This window comes from Eriocheir sinensis, chromosome 63, assembly GCF_024679095.1.
Source record: "Eriocheir sinensis breed Jianghai 21 chromosome 63, ASM2467909v1, whole genome shotgun sequence".
NCBI lineage: Eukaryota > Metazoa > Arthropoda > Malacostraca > Decapoda > Varunidae > Eriocheir > Eriocheir sinensis.
In genome coordinates, this window is record NC_066571.1 from 9,118,409 (window position 1) to 9,143,105 (window position 24,697).

At 43.1% G+C, this 24,697-nt stretch overlaps 2 protein-coding genes across 4 annotated transcripts; one reads left to right on the plus strand and one right to left on the minus strand.

The window, feature by feature from the left end:
• The first annotated feature begins 4,321 nt into the window (after positions 1–4,321).
• On the plus strand, positions 4,322–13,123 carry LOC126986993 (tryptophan--tRNA ligase, cytoplasmic-like). 2 transcript variants are annotated; one of them, XM_050843588.1, is made up of 11 exons: positions 4,322–4,496; positions 5,833–6,081; positions 7,492–7,648; positions 8,294–8,414; positions 8,829–8,936; positions 9,948–10,163; positions 10,745–10,937; positions 11,499–11,672; positions 11,955–12,149; positions 12,492–12,637; positions 12,781–13,123. In XM_050843588.1, the coding sequence occupies exons 2-10, from the start codon at positions 5,836–5,838 to the stop codon at positions 12,588–12,590; spliced, it is 1,509 nt and encodes a 502-aa protein (XP_050699545.1). In that variant the 5' UTR covers positions 4,322–4,496; positions 5,833–5,835; the 3' UTR covers positions 12,591–12,637; positions 12,781–13,123. The 2 variants fall into 2 exon arrangements, with proteins under 2 accessions (XP_050699545.1, XP_050699546.1); XM_050843589.1 differs by lacking the exons at positions 4,322–4,496; positions 5,833–6,081 and adding an exon at positions 7,045–7,168.
• A 690-nt stretch (positions 13,124–13,813) lies between these two features.
• LOC126986994 (high mobility group protein HMG-I/HMG-Y-like) lies at positions 13,814–23,535 on the minus strand. Of its 2 annotated transcripts, XM_050843590.1 has the most exons (4): positions 23,370–23,515; positions 19,934–20,011; positions 17,017–17,219; positions 13,814–14,548 (listed from the first exon to the last, which is right to left on the minus strand). In XM_050843590.1, exons 2-4 carry the CDS (start codon positions 19,938–19,940, stop codon positions 14,474–14,476), a joined length of 285 nt encoding a protein of 94 aa, XP_050699547.1. In that variant the 5' UTR covers positions 19,941–20,011; positions 23,370–23,515; the 3' UTR covers positions 13,814–14,473. The 2 variants fall into 2 exon arrangements, with proteins under 2 accessions (XP_050699547.1, XP_050699548.1); XM_050843591.1 differs by lacking the exon at positions 19,934–20,011 and having other exon boundaries at positions 23,370–23,535.
• Between the last annotated feature and the right edge of the window lie 1,162 nt (positions 23,536–24,697).

The following is a 24,697-nucleotide window of genomic DNA, read 5'->3' on the forward strand; positions in this document are numbered from 1 at the left end:
CACTCCCTGTCCGCTAACTAATTCTTTAATAATTGCGGGTCTTTGCTCGAAGCCTTGTTATATGTAAATAAATAATGATAAAAACAACAAGAACAATATAGCTACATGATTCACCTAAGTACTCTCCATTCATCCCACACTGAACTCTCTGTATAAATAAATAAAAATCGTAAAGTATAGATTCACCCCAAAAAAATATATGACTCCGTTCAAGTATGAATTCACCCCACGAGTCTTGTTTCTCATCATTTTGTTGTTGTTGTTGTTGTTGTTTTTCCCGCGACAGGTTGAGGAGGTGTGTCAGGGGGGCTGTGGGGGGCACGAGAGAGGGCGGTGCAGGACCTGAGGAGCTGTGAAGGTGTGTGTGTGTGTGCGTGCGTGCCCCGGCCTCACCTCCCGCCACTCACACGCCTTCCGAGACCCCACGCCTGCAGGTACTCCGACTTATCATATCTCACGCGTTTATCTTGCGTCTCAGTTCTCGCTCCCGACCCCTAGGCGCTTTCACTTGCCTCTGTGATGTGCTGGCTACGCCCTCCTCCGTGCACGCTCCATCCCTCCGCCCGTCTTGCTTCAGGGTGACCCATCAGCGTTATCTTGGCTACTTCCTCCTCCTCCCTCCCTCGCCACTCCTTGAAAGACTCCCCACTTGTTTCTGGCAATATACTCACCTTGCACTCTATTCCTGAAGGCCCCCATGCACTATCAGCCATAGTTACATAATCATCTAATTCCGCAATCATTGGTTTAGGTCATCGGTTATCTTGGCTGCCCCCTTCTCCTCCTCCTCCCTCGCCTCTCCTTGAAAGACTCCCCACTTGTTTCTTGCAATACACTCGCCTTGCACTCTATTCCTGAAGGCCCCCATGCACTATCAGCCATAGTTGCATAATCATGTAATTCCGCAATCATTGGTTTAGGTCATCGGTTATCTTGGCTGCCCCCTTCTCCTCCTCCTCCCTCGCCTCTCCTTGAAAGACTCTCCTCTTGTTTCTGGTAATACACTCGCCTTGCACTCTATTCCTGAAGGCCCCCATGCACTATCAGCCATAGTTGCATAATCATCTAATTCCGCAATCATTGGTTTAGGTCATCGGTTATCTTGGCTGCCCCCTTCTCCTCCTCCTCCCTCGCCTCTTCTTGAAAGACTCCCCACTTGTTTCTGGCAATATACTCACCTTGCACTCTATTCCTGAAGCCCCCATGCACTATCAGCCATAGTTGCATAGTCATTTAATTCCACAATCATTGGTTTAGGCCACACAGAAGTACTGATCGAGCTTTGGCAGTCCTCAGTTGTCGTCAGCCTCATCTAGCAAATATGGACGAGACAGCCGCTTGGGTTGCCATCTCGTATAGAATTCAATGAACTCGCGTTAAAACTCCTCTCCCGTGCACTCGGCGCGGATGCTGACGGAGACGGGCGGCTGAAGATTATTGCGCAGTCTTTATCATACACTATCAGTCATGATGATGCAATCTTTCACACGAAATTACAAGTACAGATAGATAGACAGATTATGACTTACAAGACTTCAAGGGAAAACATTAGGCTAACTTCTGAAGCCACACGTCTGCACAGAACGTCTTCCTCACATCATCCTTTCCCTCATCACTTTTTCTAACCTTCCTCAGGCCAGGCGGCGCATCACGTCCCAGCACCCCGCCGAGCACAGCCTCCCAAGCCCTCAGGGAACACGGGGCCACGCGGCTCTCAAAAACAGACCCACGTACAGTTGCTTTCAAAACAATTGGTCCATCCGATCCTTTGTAGTTCTTGCGTGCCTGGGTAGTAAGTCCCCCTCCGTCCTATATGGTTTTGGTTCTTCTTTCTGGTTCTCATTCTTAGTTATGGTTCTATTTTTGGGTCTAGTTTAAGTTCTGGTTCCTTCCCTCACTTCCCTTTCTCCTTTACTCACCTCCCACTCTCCTCCTTCATCTCACTTGCTGCGCGAAGAGAGACCGCTGAGTTACAACCATACGCTGTTCATGTTAACTCGGCACATAAGCCCCGCCCCCGCCAGTCCAGCATCCACCAATAACATGCGGCCGGTGTTGGAGAGGGGGCGTGGCTTTCTCATGGACTGGCCAATGATACACACGCAACGGGGGAGGGGGAGGGGCTTAGTCGACAAGTTAACATGAACAAGGAATGGTTTAAATGGATTGATATATTTGTCTGCAACTGTACGTAGGTCTTGGTGCTTGAGGCCAACCCTACACCACCACCACCATCACCTCGTCCACTTCCACCTCCGGAAGGGGAAAAAAAGTCTCCATTATCAACAGAATACCGGGATTCGCTGCTCCGCCAACTCCACTGAAGTGCCTACTGTACCGTGTATAGAAGAATTGAAAGGGAGGGGAAGGGAAGGGAAAGGAAGAGTTGAAAGGGAGGGGAAGGAAAGGGAAAGGAAGAGTTGAAAGGGAGGGGAAGGGAAGGGAAAGGAAGAGTTGAAAGGGAGGGGAAGGGAAGGGAAAGGAAGAGTTGAAAGTGAGGGGAAGGGAAGGGAAGAGAAGAGTTGAAACGGAGGGGAAGGGAAGGGAAAGGAAGAGTTGAAAGGGTGGGGAAGGGAAGGGAAAGGAAGAGTTGAAAGGGTGGGGAAGGGAAGGGAAAGGAAGAGTTGAAACGGAGGGGAAGGGAAGGGAAAGGAAGACTTGAAAACGAGGGGAAGGGAAGGGAAAGGAAGAGTTGAAAGGGAGGGGAAGGGAATGGAAGGGACCTACTCGTGTGAGAAGGAGAGGTAAAAAGCAAAGGTCAGGTGAGGTCTATAGTGAACCCCATAGAAAGTAGTCCCCACGGAAGAGTCAGTCCGCTTGGCCGTGAGAAGTTATATAAATAGATAATCTACTTTTATACGAGTGCCTACATTATCTTAGGAGTTTGTTGCTGTTATCTATTGGTGATTTGTTTTCTTAATATATGTATGCCTCTATTGTTCCATTTGAAGATCTTGCATTTACCGAGTCTATCTTCTTCAAGTGTGTGTGTGTGTGTGTGTGTGTGTGTGTGTGTGTGTGTGTGTGTGTGTGTGTGTGTGTGTGTGTGTGTGTGTGCGCTCTGGCTTGGCTGAAGGTGTCTGGAGAATTACTGGCCAAATTTATTCTTTTCTTTCCGCTGTCCTGTGCCTGGCCGGAGCACATCCATCATCCTTGTCTACTCTTTAGGTCAATAGGCTTATGGAGGTTATTTTTCCAGACGTTTGTTGTCCGTGTACCGCTGGTGTGTGTGTGTGGGACGTCCGTCGGTTTTGTACATACTTTTTTATACGTGAATATATGACTGAGTATGTTTGTACTTGAAATAAACAATACCTTGGGAACGGTTTATTGTTATTCCTAGTAGTAGTAGTAGTAGTAGTAGTCCCGAAAATTGACTCCTCCCGAAATTGACCTCTCTTTCGGCCAACTCTTTCGATTCTTTTTATAGGAGCAGCGAGTAGCGGGCTTTTTTTTTATTATTGTTTCCTTTTTTTGTGCCCTTGAGCTGTCTCCTTTGTTGTAAAAAAAAAAAAAAGTAGTAGTAGTAGTAGCAGTAGTAGTAGTAGTAGTAGTAGTAATTCTTGTTATTACAGCAGTAGTAGTGGTAATAGGATTTTTATTACCAGTAGTAGTCGCAGAAGTCTCTCCCTCTCTAATCATCTATCTATCTGTCTATTTATTCACCCTATAGTCAAACCATTTCAAATAGTCCGTTTGGGCATTCGATTCCGCGGGTCCTTTCCTTCCCCTCTGCCACACAGTCCAAACATCTCTCCCTTCCTATAGGTAACATATGAGAGGAAAAATAGGTGTTGGGACTGTGTGGCAGAGCAGAGGGGAGGAAAGGTCACCCGCGGAATCGAACCCGACACAGTGTTCAGACGATGACTATATGGAAACAGTTAATCAAGCTCTATACCAACCATGACTAACTGGACCTTTACCTATATGGCGGATACCGGAGATACCCTTAAAACACTATATGGAGAATGCGTCATGTGCACAAATCAGAGAATAAAATATACATATCTTTCTCGCATATAATAGACTGCACTCATGGCCATAGAAACGAGGCTACACTGAAGAAGAAAAGGTGTTAATAGTTGTTTAATCACACTATATGTAATGCCTGGGGGTTAGGATGGCAGGCTCCTCCCTTCTCCTTTATTGTATACCTGCACCGTTACCGTTACCGTTGATGAGGTTTCAGGTCCCGCTCCCCCTGCAACAATAAACTAATCAATCAAATAAAAAATAAAATAAAAAAGATAGCTATTAAATGAGACCCGTTAAAATTGTGGAACCCGAGGAATGACGACCACCGGCCATCATCATCATCATCAGCCGCTACACGAGGACACGCGGCGCCGGGGTGGAAGCTGTCACGTTAAGTCCACTATATATAACCTCCTCACACCGCCCCCCCGTGCCTGTGCCTGTGTCCCCCGTGCCCCCCGTGCCCCCGTGTCCCCTGGGTGTGAGGGTGAGGCAGTGTGACGCTCCGAGGCCGCCGGGTGAGTGTTGACCTTCCTGACCTCAATGTTGACCTTACTTCTGCCTTGCCTTCCTCCGCTTCTTCTTTTTTGAGGTGTTTGTATCGCTCTTTAGGTCCTCTCTGGTACTTATCCACACTTATATACTTAGATACACTTCGTACTTTTAGCTACTTAACGGCGTACACTTATATACTTAACCTTGCCCGGAGTTTTTTTTTTTTTTTTTTTTTTTGTGTGTGTGTGTGTGTGTGTGTGTGTGTGTGTTGGCGCGGCTGACGCAACACAGGGCTGAAGTGGCAGACCGGTGTGTTGGGCGCCCGTGGGTGATGCAACGTCTGGTGTCCAAGACTCATGCTAATTTTTTTTGTCTTGTGATTAGGAAGAAAGTGTGTCTCCAATGCAGACAACTATATTAGGTTAGGTTGGCTGTTGTTTGGTGACGTGCAACTGTTTACGATGAATAACATGATACACCTCACACCTTGACATTAGTTCATGGCAGGCAGCGGGTGTACGTCGGGAATTTTACCAAAAGAAATTCATTGTTTAGAATTAATGATTCGGCATATTTTCACAGTGTTAGCCAGCTGTGCCCAAGTGCCTTTATAAAATGGATGGACTGTGGCTCATTGTACATTAGTTGGCAGTAAAGACTTGTTCTATTAACATTTCCATGTCATTACCTACCATACTACTCATGTTTTGTTTTGTTGTTTTTTGTTTTTTTCTTTTTTTCATGGCCTATAGCGCCGGTAGGCTATTACATTGGGGCCTGGTGGTTGGCCCGAGCCCGCCATGGTGCAGGCAATTATTTATAGAGGCGCCATTATTATTAGCTCATGCTGCCCCCCGGAGCTCATTCTTGATTTCACTTGCGCTGCACAGCTTCTTCTAGCGTCCGGGTTGATAGGTGGTCTTCAGGACAGCATGTGGGTAGTCTTAGGCCACTCGGTGGTGACTGAAAAATCCCACGTGGTTAGCGGCAGATTCGAACCCGCATCATGGACAGCGCACAGAATGCGGGGCCGGCACGCTAACCACTCAGCCACCATCTCCCCTGTTGTCATATATGTTCTACCAGGGTGAGGTTACTTATCATAAGACAGCAGGGTAGGCCACCACAAAACCATTACTTGCCACCCAAACCTGATGGATAGTAAACTCTCGCTGCTGAGGGTAGTGACCTGTCACCTCTAAAATACTAACCTAATATTGCAAATATTCTTGCCATCATTTTTCCAACAATTGTTCAAATTTCCCCAAAAATAGTAACTCCTAGATAACTGATCTGAATTTTTTTCTTCTGTACTTGAATAATCATTTCCCTTCCTTTCTGCCTTTCTTCCACCCTCAGAGGATGCCCCTTACTGACACCGAGACAGGAGCTTTAGACCAACACTTTCTGACCTTCAGCTACGTCAGCGGCTACATAGCGAGTCAGAGCGACGCAGCACTCTACAGACTCTTTGAGGGTGCCCCACCCCCGCACCAGCTGTGCCACCTCCACCGCTGGTACACACACATACACAGCTTTGGCCCAGAGCGCTCCAAGCTTCCGGGCACCTGTACAGACAATCTTACCTTCCAAGTTAATGACAAGAAGGTAAGCAGATTAATTCTTTCCTTTTGCATAATCTTGGTTTTCACATTAAGGTTAAGAGTAGGTTGTTTGTCCTGCACAACTTTGGGCTCGAAGTTCCCAGGCACCATCGAGGACATTATCACCTTCCAGATTGATGAAGAGAAGAAAAGGTAAAATGATTTGCTCTGCGACTAGGATCTTTAGTCTTGGTTTCCACAAGAAGGATAAGAACATAAGCTTAATTTGATGTTTTTGTTTTGCTAGCATGGAGTTACTGTTAGTGATAATGAAGTTATTTAATTTACACACACAGTTTCCTATTTAAGGATTGCTAGTTTATTTGCCATACTTTATTATGTGCGGGCTTAGTGTGTTCAGTAAGATGTAGAGTTTACTTGGCCCTTTATTTGTGTGGAAGGTAAGGAGGTTGGTTCATTGCCTTCCTCATAAAAGTTATTATCATCTGTTAGTTTGGGAGTTTTCATTTGTACTATTTTATCCAGCAATGATTCATATAGTTTTATCAACCTCCTAAGTTCTGAAAGATTTCCTCCACCTCTGAGTTTTTATTAACCCGTCCGCTGCGATTGGCACGGATTTGGCTTTCATTGGTAGCCTGGCAACATACACTCCCAAGCCTTTCTATGCCTCTGTGGTGGGTAGTGGAGTGTTTCCCATGTGGTATTGGTGTGCTGGATATTCCCTCCCAAGGTGCAGGGCTTTATATTTTTCTTCATTGAATTGTAGCAGCCTCTTTTTTATCCATTCCTGTTGCTTGGGAATGTCGTCTTGTAGGAAATCCACATCCAAGAGATTAATAATCCACAAGAGTGATGATGATAAGAGACTTTTTTTATATGGATTACAAATTTGTGAACGCTGCAGTCTACCCCATGCCCTTATCTTGTGTATTTTTCCCACTTTATCTCTGTTGATCCCCTTCTGTCATCAGTTTACTTAGAAACATTTCACATTATTACATCAGCCACACCTTTATTCAGTCTTGTATGACCTTCACCTGGGGCTTCCTCAGTGCTGGAGCTATACCAGGGGAAGAGAGTCTGGTGCTTTGGTTTGTCAGGGAGCAGACTGACACATAGTAAGGAAAGTAAGGAGAGGTACAAAAGCCCTAATTTGTTTAACCCGGTAGCAGCGACGGGCCAAATTTGTGCCATGATTTAAGCCCCCCAAAATAGATGATACATAATCTGATCACAAATGCTTTGATATATATTATGAAATGGTTTGTGTGAGGGGTGATTTTTTCTCATTTTTCTCGCTTGGAGGGACCATTAAGAAACATGATCCCCGCTGCTACCGGGTTAAAGAAGTTTCTCCTGTTTTTTTCTGGCTAGAACTTCCACCCATCACATGAAAAGAATAACCTGAGGCTGACCAAGATGGAGATGATGACTAGTCTTTCTCTGGCAGATAACCATCATGGTGAATAACAGTGTAGAGACAGAGGGGCAGGGCGAGGCTGGGCAACCGGAACAGCCACCGCCGCCGCCACCAGAAGAGGACATTGTCACCCCACACACCGTCTTGGCCTCCAGCAACAAGGGGATCGACTATGACAAGCTGGTCGGTAAGGAAAAACTTTTATAATGTTGACTGTTTGTGCATGGCTCCACTGAAGGAAGCTGATCACAAGCTGGTCAGGAAAGAGAAACTTTTGTGTAAATCATGCAGTAAACCATTGGTCAAGTATATATGTGTGACAAAAAGTTATATACTGGAGGACATGTTTGTTATTGAGAAAGTTATCTGCATTTTTCAGTCAAAGCAACTTACCATTGGACAGTTGCTGGAAGGAAGTTTTAGTTATGTGTGTGGGTGTGAGAGCATTTTGCATTTTTTTATCAACAGTAAACATAGATTTTGTGTCAATCAGGTACTCCATTATTGTGAAGGAATTTTGCTGTGATGCCAAAGTATGCTAGGCTGTTTTTAGTTAGTAGAAGAATACTTTTCTCTTGTCAAAGGCAGTGTATGTTTAGATAGTAGTGGTAACCACTATAAACACTCGCCTGCGCCAGAACGGGCTGGGCCGACCATCAGGACCCACCGGGAAGAAGCCTACCGGCGCTATAGGCCGCGACGTAAAAAAAAAAAAAAAAAAAAAAACCTACATGGCATTATTGGGTCGGTTTGTTTTGTTATTGTCTAAAGACTGTCATCGTCAATGTTTTGCTCACTTGACGTTAAGTCATGTCATCCTTCCCTCCCCCAGACAGGTTTGGGTCGTCACGCATCGACCAGCCACTCCTGGAGAGATTTGAGAAACTCACCGGCCAGAAGCCTCACCGCTTCCTCCGCCGAAACATATTCTTCTCACACCGGGACATGCACAGGTCAGGCGGCCACTGCTTCACAACCCACAGCCAGCATGGACATAAACCAAAGAAAGATCTATCATGACTGTCATTCACTAAAGGCTTGTAATGCATTCAGTTGCAAGGCAGTGCAGATTGATATGTCAGCATTCATATTCATAACCCTGATAATACTTCTCATCATCAGGGACGGGATTTTTTACAAAGACGGCTCAAGGACCTCAGCTAATAGGGGCCATGTGAGAAGGAGAATAATGTTATAAAGTTGTAGGTAGCTCACTGACATATATCAAACGTACACGTAGTTGGGTGTTGTAAGAAATAATTTGTTATAAAATTTTCGCGTGCAGAGTTCCGTGGGTGAGGGATGATTTGTACCACTTTTTAATTTTCTCATTTACAGCCTTTTACTTCGGTAATTTCTTTTCACAGGATACTGGATGCTGTGGAGAAAGGCAAGAAGTTTTACCTGTACACTGGGCGGGGACCTTCTTCCAGCGCCATGCACGTGGGCCACCTCATCCCCTTCATCATGACCAAGTGAGTGTTAGGGCCGGCCTCCAAATGGCCAAACTGCACTATTGTCTGTCATGAAGCTGGCTTTAACGGGGCTCTATTTTTCCTGTTTATACATCCAGTCCATCGGTATTCTATGATTGCATTCTAGCACTGGGCAAAGTTTGTGATAAATCATTAATTTGAAATTGTAATAGTTTGAACTGCTTGAATTTCCTGTGTTAGTATTATTAAGTAATTTTTAAGGGATTAAGAAGGAGTGGAGAGTAAAGAAAGGAAATGTAAAAGCTATAGAGGAATGCAGAATTAGACTCTATCCCTTCATGCTCTAATCCTCATACTTATGCAACCTCCCTTTTCATGCTCCTGAGTGAGAGGTGTGAATAGAGGTTCACCATTATACTTGAGTGGGAGGTGTGAGAGGAAAAGAGGCAGCCTTGTCATAACTGAGTGGGAGAGGGATAGAGGCAACTTTTTCATAGCTGAGTGGGAGATTTGGGAGGAGTATAGGTTCATCTGGATAGCTGAGTGAGAGAGATAATTAACTGGAGATAAAGTTGTGAATGAAAATATCAACCCATATCCTTCCCCAAACTTGCTGTGATTCTTTCCATGTGGTAAGTCTTCTCCCCTGACAGTTCCTCCCCATCTAGCCTCACCCCTTTCCTCTGCCTCCGCTCTCCCCCTTCCCCTCAAGACATGCCATGCCGGAAGGTGTTATTCATTCATGATTTTCGAGTAAGGTGGAAAAGATGTTTTTGTCCACATTTCTATAGCCGGAGTGAGAGGTGAGGGTGAGACATTGGGGAGAGCTATTGGGGTGGATGTGCCGGGTCAGCTCCCACCAGGCAGACCAAAGAAGACATAAAAGGCAGTGTGTTGAAGAGGATTTGGCAGCATTGAGCATTGGGGAGGCTGAGGCAATGTACAGAATTAGTGGGAACGGTGTCGTTGACCGTCAAGTATGGGAAAACCTGACGTTAAAAGGGAGATGTGAGAGGCTGGGGGGTGACAGCTGCATCCTTCCTCTCACAGGTGGCTGCAGGACGTGTTTGATGTGCCTTTGGTGATCCAGCTGACAGACGACGAGAAGTACCTGTGGCAGAAGGATGCGACCAAGAAGGACAACTCCCTGGAGCACTACCACAGCCTGGCCATCGAGAACGCCAAGGACATCGTCGCCCTCGGGTTTGACGTCAACAAGACCTTCATCTTCAGCGACCTGGACTTTGTTGGAGGAGACTTTTATACGTGAGTGTCTTTTGTTTCTTCCTTCCAAACACTTTAACTTTTATCTTGAGTGTAGTACCAAGACATTTCTGAAATTAAGTTAGGTCGTCATTCTTTTGGCATGTTATACTTGTCTGAGCAGAGTGTTGCAGGGGTTCTATATTTTATTTAGTCCTTTGTCTTCTCTTATAGTCTTCCATATGTGTCAAGGCTGGTCTGGTGTAGGCTCCCGCAGGTCCTTTCCTCCCCTCTGCTCTGCCACACAGTCCCAACACCTATCCCTTCCTCTCATATGTAAGCTATAGGTAACATTTGAGAGGAAAAAATAGGTGTTGGGACTGTGTGGCAGAGCAGAGGGGAGAAATGGACCCCCGGGAGCCAACACCAAAACAGACTCAACAATTTGGCTTTCACTATAGTTCTTTACCGTAAACGATAAAACAAGCCCCTAGTTGTTACCTTTATTTGACTGACCTTGAGCATGATGTCACATAAATACAAAAAATTGCAGTTATGTGTCAGCTGCATCATTTTCAAACCATTGTTAGCTTTGTGGCTTTTCTTTCAAACCCAACCTCTTAAAGGTGTTGTTCTTATCACAGAAATGTTCTGAAGGTGCAGAAGCATGTCACCTTCAACCAAGTGAAGGGAATCTTTGGGTTTGATGAGTCCAGCAGTATTGGAATGATCATGTTCCCTGCCATCCAGGCCGCCCCAAGCTTCTCCTCCAGCTTCCCCCTCATCTTTGGGGGTAAGAAGGATGTGCCCTGCCTCATCCCCTGTGCTATTGACCAGGTAACCTCTGAAGCTGCCTTGTGCCTTGTGCTCAAAAGTAATCTATTTGTTTAGGTCTATAATACAATAAATATATATATCTTTGATATATATATATATATATATATATATATATATATATATATATATATATATATATATATATATATATATATATATATATTAGTGTGGATAAGCCATTTATTGTATTATAGACCTAAACAAATAGATTACTTTTGAGCTCAAAATCAGGCCAATACCCTAATGACATACCCATACGCCACCTGGCCTTTGAGCCCATCACACTCATGACGTACGTGTGCATCACCCAGCCTTTAGGAGTTACGATGGGAAGGGGGCCTGCATGGAGACTTGCTCAGAGGGATCCTCAAGGATGGTTATTGGATAGGGAAGGCAAGGTGCCCCCAGCTTATGCCTCCATTGACTTATTAATTGATGGGGTAATCTTTGCACCTTCATTGCAAGTTTTGATGACTAGACGTGTTTTTCCTCAACTCAGGTATAGCGTAGAAGTTGGCTATGTTATGAAGGCATTAAACAGATCATCAATGTGGCTTCCAGGATCCCTATTTCCGCATGACCCGTGATGTGGCTCCAAGAATCGGGTTGCAAAAGCCAGCCCTTCTGCACTCCACCTTCTTCCCTGCCCTCCATGGAGCCAGCAGTAAAATGAGTGCCTCAGACATGACCTCCTCCATATACCTCACTGATACAGCCAACCAGATCAAGAAAAAGGCAAGTTGTGAATCGTCATTGGTGATCATGAAACATGAAAATAATTTTAACTGTAAGAGAAAGGATGACACAAGAAGGATAACTTTTTCGTCTGTTGAGGCATTGTTACTGATATAGTGGCAGAATTGATAAGAATCAAGATTTATCACTTGAAAGGGTTATTTAGAGATGCCCTTGTGTATGGCAGAGTTGCAAGAGTTACAAAAGTGTTTTGTGTGGTAGAGTATGTAGAGAAGACAGTCCGTAAAAAGAGTTACTTATGGATGTTTGCTTGTGTGGCAGATCAACAAGTATGCCTTCTCTGGAGGCAAGGACACTGTAGAGGAGCATCGGGAGAAAGGCGGAGACTGTGAGGTGGACGTCTCCTACATGTACCTCACTTTCTTCATGGAGGATGACGACAAGCTGGAGGAGATCCGACAGCAGTATTCCTCAGGCCAGATGCTCACAGGAGAACTGAAGGCTGAGCTGATTAAGGTAGTGACGATTTGTTTTTTTATTATTATTTTTATTAATAAGCATCCTATGACGGGAGGTTTTGTCCCCCCCCCCCCCCAGTAGTCCCATACTTTTTTCTCGTGTTAGATTTAGGGAAGATGTACCGGAGCAATAAATACATAAACAGAAATAAGAACACCATATTCTTTGGCTGTCTTAGCTTCATGATAAATAAAAAAATCATGTAGTGAAATGGTAAAGCAGACTATTGTAATGCTGTTTTTCCCTTCCGTGTCCGATACATTTTTCCTCTTGTGTGAGCAATCCAGGACCTTGTAGGAGTATATTGAACCTTCAGACTAATTCTGGCCACCTTCACAGGTTTTGCAGAAAATCATGGCCGAGTTCCAGGAGAAGAGGAAGCAGGTCACCGATGAAACTGTCAAACAATTCATGGCACCTCGCAAACTCAACTTTTAATACAAGAACTTTTAAATTGATCTTGGCATATCACACTCCCAGGTACTGTAAGTCTTGGGGCATGAGTGGTTTGAGCAAGTTTTTTTTATAGGCCTCCAACTTCACAAATTTACCATTTCTGGAACAAACCTTGTAGAACTCATAACACACACTTGGTAATTGTTATTATTTGTAGTTTTCTTTATTCCAGATCCGAGATGGCTGTCGTTGGACTAATCTAACTGAGCAATGTTTACCCCCAAAGATTTTGAAGGATGCTGTGTAGCTCATTTTCTGCATAGTCTATGAATGCCAACTTCAGCTATATGAGCATGTGGAGCACACCCAGAAGTCAACCCTACTCGTCAGGTTGTTTCTGTACGAGACAGTCCCAAGTGGAGGCCACAGTTTGTGACTTCAGTGAAACCTGCCCTTAGGTACTTGGAGGACCCGGGTTGGGGTCGGCACAGTAGGGTGAGCTTGGAGAAGCCACCCCAACCCTGGTCTGATTGTTTGATGGTGTAAATTTTGCATATTATAGATAAAACAAATGACTATGTAGTTTAGAAATTTAATCCCCCTCTTATGTAGTTTAGAAATTTAATCCCCCTCTTTTTTTCATAACTAAACCTACTTAAAGGGCACACATTAACTTCCTCATACTGTCTAACACAAGCACCTGTACATCTATCCGCATTGTTGCACATTGTCGCCTGGGCAGTAGATCATGGAGCTTCCTGTATGCTCACTGTTCTGTGGACTTTTAGTTGAGTATCATCACACCAAACTTAAAATCAATGGACCGTATTGGCTAGGCAGGCAGTGCCACACATGGCCAGTCAGTGAACTGTCAAAGCAGTACTTTCCATAGAATTAAAGTTCTGTATAGAGTGCGTCCGAGGCTGCCTCCAGGATGCAGGGCCAGGTGCTGCCAACGAATGCACACACTTTACTCCTACCCAATTTCCCGACTATTTGACAGTGAAAAACTAATCGGCTTGGAGCAATGGCGGCACCATGGCCGTGTATCCCGGAGACAGCCTCAGACACACACTAGTCTATAACTTGAACTCTATGGAAAGAACAGCTCAGAGTTGAGTGGCCACATGTGGCACTGCCTGCATAGCCAATACGGTCCATTAGCTGCCTTTTGTAGTTCAAATTCAGGCCAGCTGTAGTTCCTTCCAACAAAGCAACACTTATTAGAACATCTGCTGCAAAATGGTGGAAAAAAGTCTCCCAAAATCACTAAAAACATTTATTCAAGTAAAGTAATTATTTAACATGGAAATCCTTGGCCCTAAGCTACAAAGTCCAAATACTGGGAACATTTGGTCCCATTGCAAACTTATTAATGCTTGAACCTTCATCCTGGTTCAGATCTATGACATGATGAAGGTTACAAGGGACAGTCTGGATAATGAGCTCCAAGAGGGAACTGGGGACACAATGTTAAAGCAAGTACAAATTCCAAATGAACTAATTCCTTTTGTACTTTAAAGAGAATACTATTAAAAGTCAATAATGCCTACTGATACAACACCTGCAATGTAAGAACACATATAAAACAAAATGTAAAATATGTGGGCCACCACCCCCCTGCTCAACCCCTTGGATATCTTAATGAAGCAGCTGCTGATGTAAATACATAGAAAAATAGGTACTTTTATGCTATTTGGAAGTACGAAGACATTGATGCATTTAAGCAAATACACTTCAGGGGTAGAAGAGCTGCAAATTTAGATAAGCTTCGTCACCATTAAACAGTTCATAATTATTCACATGCAGAACAGTGGGTCCTGCAACTAATGATGCCTAATAGTTTGGTGTTATCTACTTGAAGGCAGCTACTCTCAGGGGTGTGGTGGCTAGAGAGGAGCACTGCTGCTGCTGCACTGCACTTCTTACTCTGCATCCTCAGCAGACTCCTCAGAGGCGTCCTCCTTGGGGGGGTTCTTTGGGGGGCGGCCACGCTTTCCCTGCAAGTACAAATCTCAACTTTACAAACCTAAAATTTAAATCAAATCTAAAATCATTAGTAATTTATCTCATTAATTTACAGATTAACAATCCACATTTCCATAAAAATATCCATATTAAATTAATTTTCTGAAACCTCTTCCCACAAGAGCGCCCACAAAAACTTGCCTCCCACAAATTTATCGAGATTCCTGTTACGACAATGTTCTGGCAGTGCAGCCAAGTATTTTATACGAGAAATGATCACAAAGGAGTAAGAGTCTGAGATATTTTTACCGACTCCGACTCCACACCACTGGTTGCAACTGTGGTCATAATTATCAGAGAACAGGTTCAAAACAATGGTAAGTTTGGAGTTTTTAAATGTTTGAATTTTCTATTTTTTTACATAATTGACTTTAGGTTTTTCTCTAGATTTTTTTGTTTGTAGGAAATTTTTAAATTAGCTAGCATGGAAGCAGTGTGAGGTGCCAAATTACTGGAAAAATGCAATCATTGTGCTATTGTACAAAAGGAGTAGGGATAATTGTTCCTATATTGTCAATAAGTTTGCTCAATGTACCAGGAAAAGTATGACAGACTTTTAAATGATGAAAATATTTTCAAGAAAAAATGAAGGGAAAGGTGTAGCTGAATCTTTGCACTAAAAATTAAAGTTGAAAAATTCAGTAAGACTACTATTTGACAGAAAAACTAATCGGGTTGGAGTGAAATGTGTGCAATCGTCGGCTACTACTTCAAACTACTTCACATCCAACAAATTTACTAACCACACTACTGGACCTCTATCCATATTTTTTCATCAAATGAAGATGTCAGCAACAAAAAAAAATCCCAGATAAACTGTACAAATCAGCTGCCACCCAAAATGAGTGTGTCATCACTGGCATCCACCCTTCCCTCACATTGCCTCCTACCTAAGTCCTCGCTATACATATATATTGTTGTATTGTGTAGCTACCTCCTGTCACTTTTAGAGTATGTGGTGTCAAGATGGGTAAGAAAATATTAAGGATGTGTATGAACTTTGGTATGAGTGCAACAAGGGAAGTAGTTTGTGGAGTGATTGCATGGGGGAATGCAAGAGATGATTTGGTCATATGAATGACAGGCTATTGAGAATAATGTGTTTGAGGGCAGGACAAACTGTCAGGGGAAGACCATCAATAAAATGGAACAGTAAAGTAGATGAGTATTGGAGATGCCCGAGTGTTTTCAGACAAGTGACAATGTGCTGTAGAGGGACTGCCACAGCAGGGAAATCAAGGACTTATGCCATGGCCAATAACTTATATCCATGAGGGGACAGTATCCAAGACTTAAGATAGATAAATGAATGACAGCATGGAAGGAAGATCAAATGTGGACATTAACCCTTTCATTGCTAAACGCTTGCAGCGGGCGTTAGGCGTATTTGCTGGTGGCGCTAAACACTTGCTGCAACCTCCAGCCGCACTCAAATCTCCTGCGTATGAGTGTGTTCCAACACTAATTCTCACAACACAGGCTTGCCAATTGAGTGGGTTCTTCACTAAATTTGGTGGAAAATCATGTCAGCCCAGCGTGGAAAATCTACGGACGAGCAACTGGTGGATGTTAATTGTTGACCAATAGTGACATTTTTGCATAGCTTCACCTATCACATGACTGATATTTTGACCAAATAGTTGTAAATTTTGCAGTTGGCTATACTGCCCTGCCAGCACCCCATCATCAAAAGATCTACTCAGTAGTTGCCTTACAGCTGACCGTCGCGCACGTATAAATGTATGTCTTCACAGGCAACACCCCCTGAACGTGCCTGTACTTTCGCAGGAGAGGCTTACATTACCGAATCGTATAGATCTTGGCCTCCTCTTTCCAATGGTGTTTTTGTTTTTTAGCTGTGATGAATAGTTTTTGAGATATAGCGGTTAAAAGAGATCCCTTTCCCCCGCTGGAGTGCCCGAGCGCGCCTGAGGGGATAATCTTGTTGCGAGCGCTTTGCAATGAAAGGAAGAGTTACATGTGTGGGAGACTAACTGGATTATACAATAATGATGTCGAACTTGCTACTGTCATACGGCACCTAATAAACTTATTAAAGACAAACTAAATAAATATATCTTTGGGGAACAATTCTGTATGGAAGCATGGAAGTGAAAATAAAGGAAAGACCAATGAAGGGCAGACAAGTAATAAGTGCACTGCCATCATGAAGGAATGAGTGTGTTGGAGGGAAAGAAAGTCATTTTATTATCCTTCCAGCTTTGTCATGTGCACAATGAATGCAGACTGCTACACATCAATCATGAACACACAATGAGTAAAAAACAAAAAACTGTGTCAAGATGGGATGGAAAAAATAATGGATTAGGTACGAGTTTTGGTATGGGTGTGATGCTGAGGAATCCCCTAACTACTATTGGAAGGGGAAAAAACTAAGGGCGATACAAGAACCACTACTCAAAACAAAGCTGCCCCTCACCGTGCCCTTGGATGCGGGCTTCTTGGCAGCTACAGAGCCCTTGTTCTTGCTGCCCTTGGGTCGGCCTCGACCCCTCTTGGCAGGAGAGGCGCTGTCACTCTCCGCCTTCCTCTTTGGGGTTGCCTTCTCACTGTCGGGCTTTGGGGGGCGGCCACGCTTCCTCTTGGGGGTCTCTACTGGATTGTCCTCAGCCATGGCTTTTGCTGAAATATTAGTCATTTAATTTCCTGTCTGTCTAGGTAAAAGGTCCATTCCTGTTGTATATTGTTCCATATTACTTACTGTGTAGGTTAAATGCATCACAAATAGATGCCAAACACATAACTAGGAAAAATAAGTAGTAGTACAGGACATGGACGCCTACATAGATGCCAGAGGATAAATGGATGGAGAATACAGAAGTTTACTTTATTGTCCAGCATACTCAGGTAAAGAAATTAGTACTCGCAATTTAAAATGTAAGATACAGATGAAGCTGATATTGTTAAGGTAAAAGTACAGCTGGTGAGAAAAAGCACAACACAATGAAAAGTTAAACCACCTCACAGGAAAAGGTAAGACTAACACACCCGGCTACCACTTGTAACTAATCACAGGCTGGGCTAGGTTTCAACACTAAGGCAAAGCAAAACTTCATTTTTCTGGTCATGCACATTAAATGTGCACCTTCACCAATAAACATTGAATCCTCCCATTTTATTGGCTGTTTGAACCAATGAAGTTAAAGGAATAAATAATATGAATGGTCAAACAGTGAAATTTCACCCCAAAAAACACCATTTCAGTTACTAAGCTGGGATAAGTTTATGGAGTTTACATAACTTACATTACATGAGTCACAAACCCCCTGCTCATAATGCTGGATATATTTTTTCTCATGAGCTTTTTAACTTATCTGATAGCAATCTATTTTTTTTTATATACTTCTAACCCCTCTCTCCCCAGTGACAAAACCTAACCAAATGCTGTAACAAACATGACATTGGCTGAACTCCACCAAATGGCTAAACTTTACACATTAGTAACAGCCTCACCAGCTGTGGCAACTCCAGTCATGGAAACAGACACTGAAGTGACACCGCCACTCAACCATTTAGTTTAAGCAGACTATTTCCTGTGCAGCTTTTCTGTCCAAGCCTTAAGTACTTCACAAGGTACTCTCATCTGCACAACCTGAATTTGCAAAACTTTGTGCATCAGCTTTTACTGAACTAGAAAAAAAAAAGCACTGAAATACACGAAAATAAACAATGAAAACCCCCATCAAGAAACGGGTCTACTGATAAAGTATGGCAGTGATGTGGACCATGCAATACATGATGCTGGTGAGTCAGTGTGCATGAGGATGGGCATAGGCATCCTTTAGCTGGTAGTGTATCTGTGGCTGGCACAGGCAGAGGAAGAATAAGGGAAGTAAAGGAAGCTCCCTTCGTGCTTCCCTCACACCACTTGCTTTTGTATTTTTGTTGTTTTTTGCAAGCCAGTTCACCCTCACAGGTGCTACAACTCTGCCTCTGTTCCCTATGCTGCCCATGGGACACCTCAATACTTCACCCTCAATCATGACTGACATGAGCTTGTCACGAAAAGTTGATAAGTGTCGCTTGACCAACAATCTCAGCCACTTAAGGCCAAAGTTAGGGTCCTATGATGTTGAGGTGCACTCACTCAGGAATGCTCTCATGGAGGATGATAAAAAACCTATAAGCTTATTTTACAGGAAACCTACAGCATTTCAATAATTTGCCCTGCACTCTGGTTCACACCAGAAGTAACATCTGGTGAGTGCACAATATAAGGAAGATTTTTTAAAAGAAACAAGGAACTTGCAATATTTATAAGCATGATGTAAATCAGATTTTGTGATAATACCTCCCTTATTTGGTCAGGTAACCACTACGTAGCACTGGCTCAACAAGGAAAGTCGAGGACAAAATTACAGAATAAATATTTAGATTAACACAAAGCTACATAAAATGGGTGCCTATAACAATCTGACCTCACAAAATTCTCAAGTTATGTAATAGATACTGGGATTTAATGAAGTTCTCTACTAAAAAAAAATAAGAGAATTTGACAACTCTTCAATGTACAGTCTTTGAGCCAGTATATATTCTTGCTCCTCGGTGGGTGTGGTGTTGTGAATCTGTCTATCATCCATTCTTTACCGAATCAAATCAGACTAACTAGGCATCCTACAGTTCCTGCTTAGTACCTGGGTTCATATTCTTCCATACATTATCTGTAAATCACTTATGCCTTATAATTTCCATAACAAATATTGCCTGCTATAAAACCATAGGTCTTCATTAATAGCTAAAAATTATGCAAATAAATGAAACTAAAACAGGCCAATATGCCAGTCAAGATACACTTTAATAGTTTCAATAGTAAAAATATACTTTTGTAAAGCAATGACACCCATAAGATACTAAGCAGTACTGCAGGCATAAACCTGTCATAACGTAACTGGGTACTTTTGGTTTTAATACAGACTTGCACATCTGTTGTTTCATAATTATATGCACTGAACATTATCATGGTGTATACAACTCCTTCAAACTTTAAGGTTATGCCATTTGATGCTTCTCTGATATTAAACGATAGCTACTCTCTAAACTGGGAAAATTTGACAAAGTTTTTGGAGGGTAACTTATACCAAGATGTATAGAACAAATCTTTATAAAAGAAATGCAACAAATGCCCATATATGTTCAGGATGGGTTGGATTTCCACCAATAGGAAAACAAGGTGTGAGAAGGATGCAAAACATAAGAGTTAAGAGGCCACAGAGCAAATCACTTTGTGGAAAACTTGACTCATTCATTATAAATCAGTTTCCTTGCAAAATCTATTAATATATGGCACATGAAACTTTTTACATCAGCTAACTAATGCAATGACTGGTACACCGTACTTTTCATGTTTGTGGAGCCAAACCGTATCAATTCAGAGACGGAAGGCTGGGTTGCCGAACGCTCAAATTATTGATGGTCTGGAAAAAAGGTATACATTTACAAAAAAAAAAAAATCCTAGAGTTCCTGTACCTTTCCTACATCATGTGGTGAAATTTTACAGCAGAATGTTGCTAGAATGCACAACATCACTTCCTGAGCCCCTCTGATCATGTCCTCCTCTACACTCCACACCACACAGTGCAATCCTATGCAAGTTTCCATTAACCTATTTCAGCAAAAAATGTACAAATAAATTGATTTACTACCAAACAGCATTCAGTTTGATCTGGAATACTGTCAACTCTACCAAGCCATTTATTATGTAAATGTTTGAGCTCAGTGAAAACAACATCTTTCATGAAGTACAAGATGTGGAAACTAGAATGAGCAGAATGAACTCAAGGTTTCAAAGCTCTTAAAATAATGGCAATGCATTGGTATCCTCACTCATACCTTGCAATAAAGGAGTCAGGTACTAGATACATTATATTGGCAGTAGAATGCCATGAAATCTATCAAAATCAGTGTATAATTAATACCTATTTTACTAACGTGCAAATTATTGATAAATCTTTTAAAATTGGTAAAAAAAATTACTTCGTCAAAATTTCCATCAAGGGGGGTTGTCCTCTAGGCCCTGGCCACTGCAAGCTACAACACTACAGTCCATGGGTCTGGAAGTATGGTGATAATCAGAGTTGTTCAAGATTACCACCGGAGGAGAGTTTCAGAACATCAAATTTTTAATATGGGCATCATCAGTATGACATTGAGTTTATAAGTATTATGGGAATGCATGTAGAAAAGACACTCAGCTGGCGTAAACAACCCGGTTATATCAGTACCATACTTCCACAACCATGTCCTGCAGTGTCCAGGCCAGACAATGCATGGCTTTTACCGTCTCAGTGTAGTTCTCGTCATTTTAAAGCCCGTATTGTTAAATATTTAAGCGCCTCAATTCGCCTGTTTGACAAGTCTCTCGTAACTGCTGGGATTTTCATGGACTTTGTGATGCTAGCGATAGGCCTAGTTTTACTCGCCTTCTGCACCATGAACGGACAAAACACCCATGAAAAAACTATTAATCTTCTCTATGGCCTTAGGAAAGTCGTAAGGGAGACCAATATGTATAAGAATATGGACCCAAATCTTTTCAGTTCCTAGTGCGAATTGATAGTAACGAGGTGATTAATTAATTTCCATTCATCGCAATTTGAGAGCGGGGCACGAGAGGTGTTGGGGTTTGTTCAGGCGCTGCGCCCTCGTCAATATGGCGGGCGGCGGAAGAGTCCACCTTCCCCTTGGTCTTGCAGGGTCTGAAGTACTTTTTTTTCTCATTTATGCGTACTGTGAGGACAAAACTTATTTCAAACGAGTTTTTGATTTGCTTCATGTCAATTTGTGTTATTTATTTCATGACAATCACGACGGGGGAGGGAAAAAACAAAAATATTGATTTGCAATAGTGTTAGATTACGGTAATTAAAAGTTCAAAGCTTATAAGTGTCTTTCTTAAAATCGGAGGAAGCTTGAACTGAAAATTGAATCAAAATTTTAAATTACGGTTAATTTCAAATGAGCCACACCTGAATCCCTATTTACCACCTCATTACATCCTATTTCATCCATAAGTATAACTGATGAGAAAATAAAAAGTCATCAGGAGACCGTGGTATACATGTAATCTTCTTAGGCCGAAAAGCCTGCAACAAAATTTTCAAAGTTGCAAATTTTGGCGTGCCTCTGCCTCCCTGCAACAACGAAGGGGCGCCATTTTCTTCCTCTCAGCGGATCTTAACTCCGCTGCAACGCGCCAAACTAACAAAAGGCCACCCCGACTGGCCACGAATAATCTTAAATTTTTTTGAATTTATTTTCTCCCGCGCAATAAAAGGTCGGGTCGCACATTTTTGGCGGGAGATTTGAGGCGGCGGCGGGGGCGGCGTGGCTGGGGGACGCGGGGCCGCCATCAATGGCTACCCGCACCTACGCCCAGCCAGAGCCACATCATAAATATTTATAACGACCAACTGTACTTCCAACATTCAGCCCTACACTGTGTTCTCCATTTTGTTGACCAAAGCCTTAATACTTCCCTAACTCTTCCCTGGATACTATACATATCCTAGCTCCTCGTACCAAACAATGGACCCGCTTGCATAGGCATTCAAGCCACTCCACTCTTGCACATATTACACAGGCGACCATATAAGCCCATTTTACCGCCCTTCGTTTTTTCTTCTAACTTCCATAAAATCCGTGATACGTAGCTCCTCGTAAGAGAACGGGAACCTGACGAAAGATATGGAACTGGAGCTGCCCAGTGTAGGCCATTAATTAGGCCTCTTGCAGTCTCCCTATGCTTTTATATGGGTGGCAACCTTATATTTCGAAGGAAGTTGTGCTACTTCAAGTTAAGGCAGGTCGTGTTGGAAGTTCCAATGTCCAGCCTCGCCGCCTAACTTATGATCCATCATCCAGCCTCGCAACCTAACTTATTATAGTTACTTAACTTATAATAGTAACTTAGCTACGAAGATACTGGCTACCCCTTTACTGCTGTTGCTATCCGCCCGAAGCGGTCTCCTTCTGGTAACAGTCGTGGCATTTAAAAGAGAAAAGAAAAGTCTGGGAATAAAAGGAAAATTAAAGGTAGAACGTTACATAATGCCGCCCGGATATGAAAGTTGCTAACCTCGTTTTAGCGACACTTCACAATTTAACGTACCTTGGTCAGTCATCACGAGGCTCGATATCATAAATGGAACGCTTGTTTGACTTATCTCACAAGGAAATAGGATACAGTAGGCATGCCCACGTCTGGAGTGTCCGCGGGGGGTCTGGGATGCAGGGAAGGCCATTCAAATTTTAGCAAGCTGCTAATAACGCGAGCCACACCTTTGTTCGGCACGTATATAACCTCATTCTGCCATTTCAATCACTTAAAATGATAAATACAGAAAGGGAACATGGTATAAATGAGATTTTGTAAAACCAAGAACGCCTCAGCTAAATATTGAAAACTAGCAGATTCCTGGCTTGGCTTCAGCTTGTAGTGGGAAAGGGCGCCATTTTCTCCATAACGGGGGGCCCTAATTACGCAGGAACACGCCAGACTAAGTGTGGGCATACCAACTGTTTAAGTAAATAATTTGTAATTTTTCGGGAATTTCTTGTTCCCCGCGCAAAAAAAGGTGGAGCCGCATCTTTTGGCGGGAGATTTGAGGCGGCGGCGGCGGCGGGGACGCGGAGCCGCCATCACCGGCCTCCCGCCCGGCCGCCCCGCCACCCCGAAACTCACGCCTTTCCCGCCCTGTACATGCACTGGCTGACGCTGCAGGGCGACAGGCAGGGCCGGGAGGAGCTGTTCTCTGGAGGAGGCGGGTGCTTACCTGTCGGAAGTGTGGTGCTGGACGAGGGTCGCGAGAGGAGTGAGGGCGGCGGTGCGGGCAGACAGCGGCGAGGCGGGAGGATGAGCGGCGGCCCACGCGTCCCCCGCACCAAGACACCAGCGAGCCCAGCTGCTATTTATCTTCAACCATTATTTTCACGCCATTACGCACCCTCACCTGCCCTCACACTATTTTTCTTGCACTCCCGAATAGTTACTGAATTATTATAAAATGTGTTTTGATGTTTACATCCTGCCCAAAGCTGTAAAATAAATATCAAGTGAAGTTTGTCATTATTTGATGGATATTTTAGGCGTCGGTACAGACGCTTGGGAAAAATTGATTGATGCATTAAATACAGTTCTTTGGGTTGCAATAGTATTCTCAAAAAATAGAGTATATCCTGAAATAATTTTCAATTTTTTGCCGTCTCAAACAAAGCTCTAAATATCGAAAAATAAATTATTCCATTTAATTCACGGAAAAACCGAAGTCTTCTTCACAAGGCTAGTAGTGTATTTGTCGGCGTCTCTTGGGTTTATCTGGTGCAGGATTAACTTGAAATATGCAGAAAAAAATACTGATTCACTGGCCATAGCCTTGGTGCCTAAATCTGCCGTGTGGAGAGAAAATAAGGGTATTCTGGGTAGGTCAATATTATTCCCTGGTTAATGGTAATCAATGGGGAGCATGTAGCCTCGCCTTCCACTGCATAAAACGTCACTGATTATTCATTTCCGACTAAGCTTTACTATGTGGCAATGTCTCTGGCACTTCTGTAATGCGTTGGTTACAATGGAGGGCCGTTCTCACGCAGAAGACTCAAGGGAGCGCGAATAAGTTTAATGAAAACTTTCAAGTCGTAGAAACAAAGTTGGAGATTTTTTTTTTTTTTTGTCCTTTAAATATTTGGGGCCCACTTGCAATATACTAAAGCTGTCTCCTTTGTTATTTACGTATGATCAATGCAAATTAATACTGGTAACACATTATATATAGTAAATGATAACAAATAAATTACAACCATGGTTTTTTTATATATAAATAATTAGTCACCTTCCTCCACAGTATGTTTCCCTTGGTAACTAAAGTAACGGACATTTTCTTAAGGGGCAGGGGTCAAAAATGAGTAGGCTACTGTCGAGGGACTGTAGACATAGTTAACCTGTTACTTTTTTTATTAAATTCATATCATCTGTATAGATTCTTCAAACATTCCTATTCTACTATCCGCCTTTCGTGAAGCAGAAGACTCGTAATGTTGCAAGATGGTTGGAACAAGCAGAGCACCACGCCTGCCTGCCCATGGATCAATACTAGGCCTTCAC

What these genes read in the sequence shown, in the direction of transcription:
- LOC126986993 (XM_050843588.1), top strand. Translation starts at nt 5,836, where the DNA reads ATGCCCCTTACTGACACCGAGACAGGAGCTTTAGACCAACACTTTCTG. An exon ending in TCACACCGGGACATGCACAG is followed by an intron (nt 8,415 to 8,828) that starts GTCAGGCGGCCA and finishes TTCTTTTCACAG; the next exon opens with GATACTGGATGCTGTGGAGA. An exon ending in GTTGGAGGAGACTTTTATAC is followed by an intron (nt 10,164 to 10,744) that starts GTGAGTGTCTTT and finishes TTCTTATCACAG; the next exon opens with AAATGTTCTGAAGGTGCAGA.
- LOC126986994 (XM_050843590.1), bottom strand. An exon ending in AGCCCGCATCCAAGGGCACG is followed by an intron (nt 14,549 to 17,016) that starts GTGAGGGGCAGC and finishes TTGTACTTGCAG; the next exon opens with GGAAAGCGTGGCCGCCCCCC.